Source organism: Henckelia pumila, chromosome 2, assembly GCF_033568475.1.
Source record: "Henckelia pumila isolate YLH828 chromosome 2, ASM3356847v2, whole genome shotgun sequence".
NCBI lineage: Eukaryota > Viridiplantae > Streptophyta > Magnoliopsida > Lamiales > Gesneriaceae > Henckelia > Henckelia pumila.
Window position 1 is genome coordinate 163,064,221 of NC_133121.1, and position 12,274 is coordinate 163,076,494.

The 12,274-nt window shown below is 34.1% G+C and overlaps 2 protein-coding genes across 5 annotated transcripts; both read right to left on the bottom strand.

The window, feature by feature from the left end:
* Positions 1–385: 385 nt before the first annotated feature.
* On the bottom strand, positions 386–3,703 carry LOC140883606 (receptor kinase-like protein Xa21). 2 transcript variants are annotated; one of them, XM_073290146.1, is made up of 3 exons: positions 3,419–3,506; positions 1,022–3,297; positions 386–903 (listed from the first exon to the last, which is right to left on the bottom strand). In XM_073290146.1, the coding sequence occupies exons 1-3, from the start codon at positions 3,436–3,438 to the stop codon at positions 548–550; spliced, it is 2,652 nt and encodes an 883-aa protein (XP_073146247.1). In that variant the 5' UTR covers positions 3,439–3,506; the 3' UTR covers positions 386–547. The 2 variants fall into 2 exon arrangements, with proteins under 2 accessions (XP_073146247.1, XP_073146246.1); XM_073290145.1 differs by having other exon boundaries at positions 1,022–3,703.
* Positions 3,704–8,259: 4,556 nt separating this feature from the next.
* LOC140884253 (F-box/LRR-repeat protein 25-like) lies at positions 8,260–11,099 on the bottom strand. Of its 3 annotated transcripts, XM_073290952.1 has the most exons (5): positions 9,858–11,099; positions 9,264–9,428; positions 8,928–9,097; positions 8,583–8,723; positions 8,260–8,510 (listed from the first exon to the last, which is right to left on the bottom strand). In XM_073290952.1, exons 1-4 carry the CDS (start codon positions 10,863–10,865, stop codon positions 8,600–8,602), a joined length of 1,467 nt encoding a protein of 488 aa, XP_073147053.1. In that variant the 5' UTR covers positions 10,866–11,099; the 3' UTR covers positions 8,260–8,510; positions 8,583–8,599. The 3 variants fall into 3 exon arrangements, with proteins under 3 accessions (XP_073147053.1, XP_073147055.1, XP_073147054.1); XM_073290954.1 differs by lacking the exon at positions 8,928–9,097; XM_073290953.1 differs by lacking the exon at positions 8,260–8,510 and having other exon boundaries at positions 8,593–9,097.
* Between the last annotated feature and the right edge of the window lie 1,175 nt (positions 11,100–12,274).

A 12,274-nucleotide genomic window follows, 5' to 3' on the forward strand; every position in this document is an offset into this window, starting at 1 on the left:
TTCGATTGAGAATTTATCTCCAAATTCTCGAAAAAGTATTGAGGGACTAATTACTTGCAAATTTAAATGATAAAATTTATAACTAAAAATAAATAAAGAAAAGAGAAGAAAGGACAAATTAACTGACCATGACACTATTTTGGCTAGCTCTATAGGGCTAACTTAGTATATAGTAGAAGATAATTAGATTTATTTGTATAAACTCTCTTTTCATAGTTTTTCTCGGTGGTGTGGCTGCCTTCCCGTGGATGTAGGTTTAGGAAAAACGAAATACCTAAACCCATTGTTCTTCTTATTCTTTTTCTCTGAACACTTCAAGATTAGATCATAATTGTAATTCTGAGTGATTTGAGGTACAAAATCAAAAACACATATATAGCAAGATTCCAACCACACTTCTCTGCAAGTCAAGTCAAGTGTTCGATACTCCTTGTTATATCACTACAATTGAAAACCGTAAATCCAACTAAAGTTATTGGTCAAATTTTGGAAAGAAAGACACTCAATATAACATCACAAACCAAAAGTTTTTTCACTATCAGGAGAATCATTCAGCCAAATAAACCTTTCGAAGTTTGTCCAATTCAAGAACAACATCAGTCATCGTCATTCGATCCTTCGGCAACTCCATAGTACATGCTACCCCAATTTCAAGAACAGAGTTCAGACAATTCTTGATCTTCATTTCCATGTTTTGATCAGTGTGTTCATGCAAATCAAAGATTTGGTCCACGATGTTCATCTCTTGGCTACGCAAAGCATGGATCATTAAATGGTGGAGGCTCGAATGACCATTAAGTGCGGCATCGTCTGTTGGTCTTATGTTTGTGAACATCTCCAGCACAAGAATCCCAAAGCTATATACATCCCCTTGCATTGTCATGGAGTTGCTCATCCCGTACTCTACAAATATAATAACGTGGTTCCTAATACTATTTCACTATTTTGCGATATTATGAAATATTGAAGTAGAGAATTTTAATTTTTTTGGATTTTGAAAAATTAAGGCTTCCATATATACCTGGCGGAATATAACCAAAGGTACCCTTGATTGCCATGGAGCTGCTGCTTCCTTCGTATGCTGGATATATGTTCGAAATCACTTTTGCCAATCCAAAGTCGCCGACATGCGCGGTCATATTTTCATCCAAGAGAATGTTGTTTGGCTTCAAATCACCATGAATGACGATGATATTGGTGCCATGGTGTAAGTATTCCACCGCGGATGCAACGTCGATGAGAATATTCAATTTTTGAGTTATGCTAAGATTTCTGCTGCTTTCACATTCGATTTCTTCAACATGATCATTATGCAACCATTTGTCCAAGCTTCCATTAGCCATGAATTCATAAACCAATGCCTTAAAATTGTTCCCCTGGAAGTCTATGCTTTCGCAAGCACTGAATATTTTCAAAAGGTTTCTATGTCTAATTTCTTTTATTGCATTGCATTCAGACATGAAGCTTTTAGAAGCTCCTCTGATGTCAAGTTTGAGAACCTTCACCGCAATTGACAGTTGTTTGTCATCAACAATTCCTAGGTAAACAGAACCAAATCGGCCTAAGCCAAGAAAATTGGATACCGAGAATCCATCAGTAGCTTTCAGCAGATCTGCATAAGAGAGCCTCAAAAACATGTATTCAAATGATGGCATCGAAGATTGAATTCTCCTTAATTTTCGTCTTCTATAAATGAATGTGTAGATGCTTGAAAATGTAAGGCAGATAGCTCCTGCACCCAACACAGGGATCAATATTTTCAGTAGATTTGTGAAATGTTTCTTCTTGGAATTTATGGCAAATGAGCAGGGAGGAAGGTTTAGGAAAGCTAAACCTCCACACAGATTCTCATTTCCTTCCACTGAAATCGCGCTTTTATTTTGAAATATTCCTTGAGTTGGCACTTGTCCTTGCAGCCTATTGAAGGACAGATTCAAATTCTTGAGATATAACTCATTTCCTAGAAAACTTGGGATGGGCCCTGACAAATTGTTTTGTGAAAGATCCAAGTCTTCCAAGCTCTTCAAAGAATCAAGCTCCGTAGGTATTTGTCCTTGAAGAGAGTTGTTTTCCAGGTGAAGTCGTCCCAGCGCAAGGCAACTGCCCAAAGTGCTAGGTATAACTCCTGATAATCTATTGTCAGACAAGTCCAATTCTAGAAGATTATACAGAGAACCTACTTCTGGTGGAATAGAACCCGTGAAGGCGTTGTGGGCCAAGTTAAGTGAAAGCAAAATGGATGAAAGGCTGCTAACATCTTGAAGTATCGACCCCATGAGATTGTTAAATGAAAGATCTAAGTTTAGCAAGTTGGTGCAATTACTTAAACTTTTGGGAATCATTCCTATCAAGAAGTTGTGGTCCAAGTAAAGTTGGCTCAACAACGTCAAGTTACCTAGAGAAAATGGTATCTCATTTGCCAATTCGTTTCTATGCAGGTCAATTATTTGTGCCTTTCTTAGTTTTCCAAACCACGAAGGAATAGAACCTTGAAGATAATTTCTTGCGAAAGAGATATCGGCCAGACGAATGAGGTTCTGAATACCCCAAGGAATGACTCCATGTATTTGATTTTGTTCTAAATTTAGGTAGAAAAGATGACTTGAAAGGTTGGCCATGGAGTCTGGCAGAGAACCACTAAAAAGATTATAGGAAGCATCTAGTACTTTAAGATGGCTACAATTTGTCAAAGATGAAATAAAGTTAATATCTCCCTCCATACCATTTGAGAAAATTTGGAGTTGTCGAAGAGATGTAAGCGTGTTGAAATGTTTTAGATTTTGCCCTGTAAATGTATTTGAATATAAATCTATAATTTCAAGAAAGGAAGCATTTGAGAGTGAAAGTGGAATGGGTCCATGGAAATAATTCACTGCCAAATTAAAATACTTGAGTCTTGGAAGTGTGAAGCCTATATCCCATGGAATGTTTCCTTGGAGTCTATTGTAGCCCATTACGAAATAAGATATACTGGAAATGTTATATAAACCAGATGGAATTCCGCCATACAAATCGTTAAGCATTAAATCCATAAGCTGTAAGCTCTGAAGACGGGCAAGTGATTCGGGTATTTCTCCTTTCAGCCCACAGTTAAGCAGAGATAGTCCAACAAGATTGGTGAGATTGCCAATAAATGATGGAATATTACCTGGACGGAGATTGTTTGATCCCAAGCCTAAATATTCAAGTTTGAACATAGAGCCTAGCTCCGGGATTATGATTCCCGTGAGGTCGTTGTCGATCAAATTCAGGTAATAAAGATTTGAGCACATGGACAGGTTTCTTGGTATCTCTCCGCTGAAAGAATTATTACTAAATTCAAGAACTTGGAGCCGCCTCAATCCACCAAACTCTTCCGGGATTTCACCGTAAAAGCTGTTGTTTTGTAGTATAAACTTTCGAAGAAAAGAAAGATTACCTAAATGCGGTGGAAGACATCCCACAAGGCCACGGGACATCAAGTTAACAGATACGACTCGGCCTCGATGTTTTCGGCTACACAAAACTCCTTCCCATTCACAAAAATGTACAGTATCATTCCATGACCTCAGAGCCCCTAATGGATCATCACCAATGGCCTTCTTGAAAGCTAGCAGAGCTGAAAAATCAGTTTCATTGCTCAAGCAAGTCGCTGGAGTGGCGGCGAAATACAAGAACAAGATCAGGCTCAACTCCATCAAATGATAAGCTTTGCCATTGTTAGTTTTTTGGTACTAACTTGATGGATTTTCCAATTAGTCTAATTCCAACAAGTTGACCTTCCCTAATTATTATTGCATGAAATTAATTGCATGCGTGCGTGACATTGAATTTGTTAAGTGATGATACATTTGACTTGCATTTGGAACACCAAGTTTTTTGAAACTTTCTAGAAAATATATATATATGGATAATGCTATATTGAAAAGAAATAATTTTTAACATAAGAGATTTTCTTAATTTAATAGTATGTGTAACTCTCTATGTAATACTATATGTACATATATGACACAAAATTACTTGCAAAAAAAAAGTGACATTTGTATATTTTACTGATATAGATATAGGTTATAAGCATTGCCATTGTTAGTTTTTGGTACTAACTTGATTGATTTTACATTTACGTCCACAATTTGATTTACCAGTTAGTCTAATTCCAACAAGTATTATTGCATGCAATTAATGACATTGAATTTGATAAGTGATGACGTATTTGACTTGCATTTGGAACACCAATTTGTTAATTTGAAATTTTTTAGAAAATATATCCATACTAATTATATGAACAAATATATTTAAATTCTATATGACATAAAATTAGTTACTCGGGTGAATGAATTTGACAATTGTTCATCTTTTAAAAAAAGAAAAAATTGCAAATTTAGTCCTGTATGTTTGTCACTTTGCGATTTTGGTCCTCTATATTTTCACATTTCAGTTTTAGTCCTGCACGTTCTGTTTTTTGGCAATTTCGGTCCTTTTTATTCGAAAATGCTTACGTGGCACTTTATACGTCAGCTCCACATCAGCACTGAATTGGTGCTACGTCAGCGCCACGTCGGAAAAAAGGACTAAAATTGCCAAAAAAATAAAGATAGCGGACTAAAACTAAAATTTAAAATAAAAGACTAAAATCGCAAAGTGATAAACATACAGGACCAAAAAAGCAATTCTCCCTTAAAAAAATTGACATTTGCATATGTTATATTGCACGTTGATAATAAATGATGCAGTCATGTCATTAATATAATTATCATGTCATTTTTTTCCCTCAAAATTTTAATTACTATGATACTTTTTCTTGCATGTTTTTATTGGTTTTTTTTTTTTTGCCTTTTTCTTTGAATGAAAACATATTATCAATATATTCAATCGTGATGATTGTAATTTACAAGCATCATATCAATAATATGCACATCTTTTTATCTATCTATCTATCTATTTATCTATCTATTCTATTCTACATTCTATTCTATTCTATTTTTCTATTCTATATTCTATATTATAAATATACCACTTTCAATTGTGAATTTTCCCCTATATCCTTCACTATTTAAGCTAGAAGTTTTCTTTTGTGGGTTCATTAGTCATTTTTTTGTCCATCTTATTTTTATTTCTATTTTTTTATATTATAAATATACCACTTTCAATTGTGAATTTTCCCCTATATCCTTCACTATTTAAGCTAGAAGTTTTCTTTTGTGGGTTCATTAGTATTTTTTTGTCCATCTTAAATGACTAATAGCAATTATTAACATTAACATTTGGACATTAAATACAATGAATCTCTTCTTATTGATTTTTCCATTTTCGGCTCATCCCTAAAATTATAATATCCCTCAAGTTATATTATTATTTGTTTAAAAATGATGCACATTCAAAAGTATAAAGTTTAGAAAAAAAAAATGTAACTAGCATAATTGCAATAATATTTTTCTATATTATAAATATACCACTTCCAATGGTGAATTTCCCCCTATATCCTTCACTATTCAATATTTAAGCTAGAAGTTTTCTTTTGTGGGTTCATTAGTCATTTTTTTGTCCATCTTAAATGACTAATATCAATTATTAACATTAACATATGGACATTAAATACAATGAATCTCTTCTTATTGGTTTTTTTCATTTTCGGCTCATCCCTAAAATTATAATATCCCTCAAGTTATATATTATTTGTTAGTTCTTCAATATTAAAAATGATGCACATTCAAAAGTATAAAGTTTAGAAAAAAAAATGTAACTAGAATAATTGCAATAATATTTATAAATAAATAAATAATAAGAAAGATACATAAAAAAATTAAGTTGGATTTATCTATCTATCATAAGTCAACGTTATTGGTCTTGCTTCGTCGTTCAACTAATAGAGTAGTCCATTATATTGCTCGTTTTGCTTATTCTATCCCTTCTTCTTATATTTGGGTGAATGATGATTTTTCTTCTTGGTTGGTTAAACTAGTAATGGACGATGTGCAATAATAATTTTACGAGTATTTTTGTAAGGACCCGCATCGTGATCACCTACTAATCAGAAGCTTAAGCATGCATTTAACTTAATTAAACAAAATCAAAGAAATCACAGCAGAAACTATAAAAGATAAACAACCCAAAGATAATTAAATCTTAAATATTCTAAGACTTGGATTCCAATCTATAAAAGGAGATTTCAACGCACAAGTGAGACAATGCTTCAGATGTACAATTCCCTGTGCATATACTGAAGAATTCCATTGAAGAATTTGAAGATTCTGAAGCAAGGTTTTTGCAACCTTCGTTGTTGCATGTCCCCGTGTTGCCGTTAGTGTTGACGACATCAGAGACAACACTGTGGGAACTGTGTTGTTCGAAGATCTTTTCGTGTCTCTTCAAATTTAGGTTACGGGAGTTGCATCTATTGTTTTCACTCTGATTTATTTAGGATGCAAGTTTGATTTCTCAACCTGTTTAAAAATTTTGGATTTATTGATTTTTCGTAAAATTGTTAGTCTTGTTTTGTAAGACTGATCTTACGTTTTTTAGTGATATTTAGTCCTAAGGCACCCGCACGAGTTTTTATACTCGTGCAAAATTATTTACTTGTGTTTTATTTACGCTTTAATTTTCGCTGCAATGTGTTATCGTTGGTGTTACAACACCAAGCACAACACTGCCTGTTTTCACATAACAAACCACGTACCACGTTTATTTCAATGATGTAACCAGAAAATATTCGTACTCGAAAGATTGCTTTCACAGTATCCGGAATATCAATTATTACTTGTATGATCTCAGACACGATCTTCGGTGGATTGTTCCTACGTCAAAAAACAAATCCAGATGTGTCGGAAGAGTTCCCGACGAAGACACTTTGTTGTTCAAATCAGTGATTACTCAAAAAATAATAATCGAGAACAAAGTGCTATTGTGTTAGAAATAGGGCATACCTTAAGAATGAAGTGATTTGAACTATTTATAAATATTAGAAAAGTTTTTTGGATTTGAACTTCTTGTGACTTTAGTAGATTTTTTGACCTTATTAAACACACTTAAATAATAATAAGAATGGACCCAATAAATACTTCCTATGCTTTATTAATTAGCTGTGTCCAGAAAATAACTGGCGCGGGTCTTATAACTATGCTCCCGCCCAATAGTGTTTTGGGTCGTAACCCATCAAATAATTTTTATAAATTGCTTGCTTTGGAGTGGTAAAATACAAAATCTACCAAACTCAATTTAATCAATGGATACTTACATCAAATAAAAAATATTTTCAGAATATAACTGTTGGAGTTCTTCTATGCTAACTAATACAGATAAGTCACTTGAAAAAGAAAATGAGAAAAAAAAACACTTGTTAAAATCAATTATTGGGTAAATTACATTAAAAAAAATCACTTGTTAAAATCAATTATTGGTTAAAATCAATAAAAAAAATTTACGCCGTTTAGACTATTCAAATTTATATATTTTTTCGAGAATTAAATTTTAACCGTTAAAAATCACTGTTTAGGATTTCCGTTTTAAAAAAATAAAAATTCCTCACATTATTAAATTAATTACTTTTATGGCTTGTATGTCAAAACTGTCTCTAAGTTACATAATAAATGAATTATTAATTTATTATATGTAATAAATGAATTGATATATGTAATAAATTCTCGTCGTATTATAATTTATATTTTAGTTAATTATTAATAAATAAATATAGCTATATTTTCAATAAAAAATATATACTATTTCAATCTTATACTTCAATGTTTGATATGATACAAAATATATCCCTTACTTATTTATTTATTTATTTATTTTTTGACGTGAGAACTCGCAGTCGCTACAAAAATATATCTCTTATTTAGTTTATATCTAATATAAATCAATCTCTTAATAATAATATTATTATTATAATAATAATTATGAATCTAAAATAATCATTATTGTAATTTCCAGCGGACCACTATTTATACATAGCCACCGGTAACCCAAAATTCAGAGCAAACACTTGTCGCAAATTTTCAATATGCAGTTAAGAGACCAAGAACAGTTTAATGGTTCAAAATTTGAAAATTTTCTCTAATTGCGTCATTTATTAATTAATAATATTAGACTTTTGATTTGTGTTATATTTCATATAACATAGTTGCGATGTAGAAATTCACTTCATTTATATACATTCCAAAAATTAGTGTCTGGTCTGTCTTGTCCCGTGCACTTTTGTATACTTCATTACTTTGCGACTTTGTAGTAATTCAAATATCTTTTATTTTGATTGCAACATACACAATCATCCATCGAGGATCGGTCATAATAACAATGAAAAATAACAACTCAACCTAGGATCGTGTAAACTTTCAAGTCTCCTTCAAATTCAAATACAGAAATGGATTCCGTCAAGGATCAACTAACCAGAATTTTGGCGCATTTTGTACCAAGTACCATTCTTCTCGAACTAAGGATAACAAGACGTTTTTCTCATACATCTGCAAATGCTAATACGTACCTTTTCGATTTTCCGGTACCCTTTACCCTGTAATATCGTCACATCAAACCTGAAACAAAAGCACAATCAATCACATAGGTCACCATAAGAAATTTTTGAACTCGCTGAATATAAGATATACCTTTGGTATTTCAATACTTAAGATCTCTGCAGAAGGAGAGATTTCAAGTAAAAAGGACAAAACATGTATTGATATAGCAACGGGACGTGCACCCTTCTTATATTTGACCTTCGAACACTTGAGTATGTAGTTTTTTTGTTTCTGTAATGAATAGTAAAATCAGCATCATTTTAATGCATCAAAATAAAGTGTTTACACGATCCATCAGTGCAGCGAGTGTGTAAGGGCATCTTATAGTAGGGAGGGTAGATCCCAGTTATCATTTGCAGTCCCTTCTTGATTGTTGGATCGTACGAATTTATTTTCGAAAGATTATCAACTAGTTATCCTATACCCTAAGCAAACCTCCAAATGTTATCTCCAATGGTTCTTGTGGTCAGTAATAAATAGATGATGGCCGGGTCAGTGTAGATGAAGTGCAGATTATAGGTGCAGCGATTGCAGAAGATATTAGGTCCTCTAACGAATTCAAGATGACACGAACAATCTTGTATGCGAAACATGTCAGCATGTTTCTGCGATACACAAATTGCAGATGGCATTATATGAGCATCATTGGAAGTTTAATAAAAAATTTGTGGCAAAAGAAACTTGACACATCAAGATTAGTCAATCTTGTCTTGCTGATTTTGCCTATAGAAGTACTTTTCAAAACAAAAGTTCCATGGACAAAAACAATACCTTAGAACCATCAAACACCAAAGTATCAGAGGTGGCACTCTTAGTTAGCTGCATAACTTTGTCGATTGGTATGGTCATCTCTCCATATTTTTCCTCGGCTGTGAATCTTAAGAACCTCAAATTCTCAAACATAAATGGTCGCAAACAAGGACTTGCAGACATAACCTGAGCACAAATAGAAATGCAATTATGTGTCTTTTGTGCAATATAGAAATGGTTGAGCTAAACTTTCGAGTTTATAAACTACTTTAACAACTTAAAAGTTCTTACATCTTATTTTAAAATTAAACACCTAAAACTCTTGGACGAGTCACCTGAGGTTGTAACATGATTTTAAAATTGTAGTATTTCGTAGATTAAGACTTTTTTTACTTGCATATTGGTGTTATTGAGTAATAAAGCTACAAGATCTTAACAAACAAATCCCGTAATCTGTTTTATGCATATAAGTTATAGGCTTTGAAGAAACAAAAACTACACAATCAAGCTGATCATAGAGCACAAAAAGAAACCACAACTCTGTATTCTATTATTTGAAACTACAGCTTTCACCTCACTTAGACCTTATAAGCACGTCAAGATCAATGTATATACCTCGATTGTCCTCAACGATAGGGAGAGGGATTTAACATTCCTAAGCTGTCGAATCATATCGATGAAACTTTTTGAGACACTTCTCATCATTACTATCGGTTCTCTGCACGCGGTGGGACAGCAGAGATCAATCCATGCTTTGTTAACGCAGGGCGAACCACCATGGAATTTCACGTTGGCTATATGACCCTGAAACTTAAAGAAATCAAGTGCAGGAGCATTCACACAAATACTCTGCTCAAGAAAACATATCCAAGGAGTCCTCCAATACCATATCTCCAAATTCTTGAGTTTCAAACAATGAACACCCAGAGTTTTGAGTTTACCCTCAGGCCTAATCGAGCATTTGCTCAAGATCAAAGTTTCAAGGCTCAAACACCCCGAAAACACCTCCCCGTTATAATTGCTATCAGAGAAGTTGAAATTCTTGAGGCGCAAAATCTTTAAGTTGGGCAAGGAAAGTGACTTAGGCAACTCTAAACTGGAACGATCAGCATTATTCAGGTCCAAATTTGTCAACGAGAGGGAAATGAGCAACGGTATCGGCAGCGCAACAGAACCTCCTTTGGTGTAACCACGGATTCGAAGATGCTGCACATTGTGCCTTCCTGCATAATCCATGCAATTTCTAATGAACTCCGGCTCCGCCGCCACATGCAGTGAAAGGCGGAACATCTTGAGACTACTGTTCTCCCTGCATTGCAACACATGGTTAACTTGTGCCTGAAAAGAAAGGACATTGAGGCCCTTGGGATCAAAAATATCGTTGGGATAATTTGGGTTGGAAAAATAAGGGTAGGGTCGAAAGAGCTTGAAATCAAGAATCTGAGAGAATGTCCACAGAAATCTGTAGCGTTTGGAGAACACGGAAGTTTTAATTGCAGAAATTGTATCAAGAAAAGAGAGTATATAGCTCAGAATGCTGTCTGGTAAGGAGCTGAGTCTATCATCAAGATCTTTCTGTTCTTTTCGAATCATCTTCATCTTCTTCTTATCGTCTTCCTCCATGCCCGTATCAGGGATTTGCGATCAGAAGTTGAAAAGTTTGTGGAGCAACTCAATCGATATATAGGTTCAATCTTGTGATGAATCAACTCCAAAATGCAAGAATTTGGGGTAAAATCTCAAAGAAAAACAATATTGTAGGGTTTATGTGAATTAAAGGGAGGAGAATTCAATTGGAAACGGTTTTGATATGTGATGAACGTAACGAACCGGGTCAGCAAACCAGGAAATGTTACCGCAAGTGTAGTTGAAGTTGACAAAAAATAAGTATTATCGGAAGTGTCATTAAGGCCAAAGATATAGCATGGTTTCGAATTTCGATAATATTTTTTGGTATTGTGATGCCTGAAAAGTATAAACAAACAATGAAATTCAATGTTATCGGAAGTATCACTGAAATCGACGAGCGACGGCAATTTTGATAATTTTTTTGTTTTTGTGATACCGAGTGCATTGTACCATCACAAAAATATCCCTCGAGATAACTAGCACAAAACATCCGGACATGAATCTGGAAAATATCCGTGAAGTATCACAGCCCTCCGTGCCCATTGGCCATGTGACTCATGATGTTCAACCGTCCACGTCGTTACTAAACATGGCTATCTCGAAGGAGATTCACCTCAATGGGATACATGGACATGTAACATATGAACAGTAATATATGCATATCATGACAGATAAAATTTAACACATAAGAATGCATACTTAGCTGTATATCTCAATCAGTATTTAGGTACCTCTATAAGTCAAGTATAGGTGAACAACCTAGTCTCCAAGCCTATAATCAAATATATATCATATCACTTATATCATTTTAAAAGTCTTAACTAAAAGCTAATAGATACTCCCCAACTTATCAAGAATCTTGAAGTATTACATGCGTCCGTCATTAGCCCACTGATGGCGATGTTGGAACACATTCTTGGATCTGTCAGATCTGATACCTATGGCAGCGGAAGTTTTAAAATTTTTATTTTTAGATCTGGAACGATTCCAGATCATGGGTACCAAATTCGTACGATTAAAATAATTGCGTAAAATAAAACAGAATTAAATTTTACCTCTCAAGTCTCAACTTCAGGTTATGGACTCCAACAGATAAATCTTCTCTTCTAGTATATCCCAGGAACCGATGCCTCGATCAACTCCCGAATCAAGTCCACGAACAGAAATCTAAACCCTCTGATAGACTGCACTAGAAAGTCTATCAGAAGTTTCTACGAAGAGATTAACAGATCTGATCTGTTAGACCAGAATGCAATTTTCGAAAATTGCAGACTGGATTTTCGAATAGGAGAGGGGAGGGTGTTCGGCCAACCCTAGGGAGACTGCTCTCTAGGTTTTCGAAGTTATGAGTTGTTGTGTTTAATTTCTGTACTGGAAGAACCTATTTATAACATGGGCTGCTA

What these genes read in the sequence shown, in the direction of transcription:
- LOC140883606 (XM_073290145.1), bottom strand. Translation starts at nt 3,677, where the DNA reads ATGGAGTTGAGCCTGATCTTGTTCTTGTATTTCGCCGCCACTCCAGCG. An exon ending in CTTTGGTTATATTCCGCCAG is followed by an intron (nt 904 to 1,021) that starts GTATATATGGAA and finishes TTATATTTGTAG; the next exon opens with AGTACGGGATGAGCAACTCC.
- LOC140884253 (XM_073290952.1), bottom strand. Translation starts at nt 10,865, where the DNA reads ATGGAGGAAGACGATAAGAAGAAGATGAAGATGATTCGAAAAGAACAG. An exon ending in TATCGTTGAGGACAATCGAG is followed by an intron (nt 9,429 to 9,857) that starts GTATATACATTG and finishes ATTTGTGCTCAG; the next exon opens with GTTATGTCTGCAAGTCCTTG. An exon ending in ATTGGAGATAACATTTGGAG is followed by an intron (nt 8,724 to 8,927) that starts GTTTGCTTAGGG and finishes TATTCATTACAG; the next exon opens with AAACAAAAAAACTACATACT.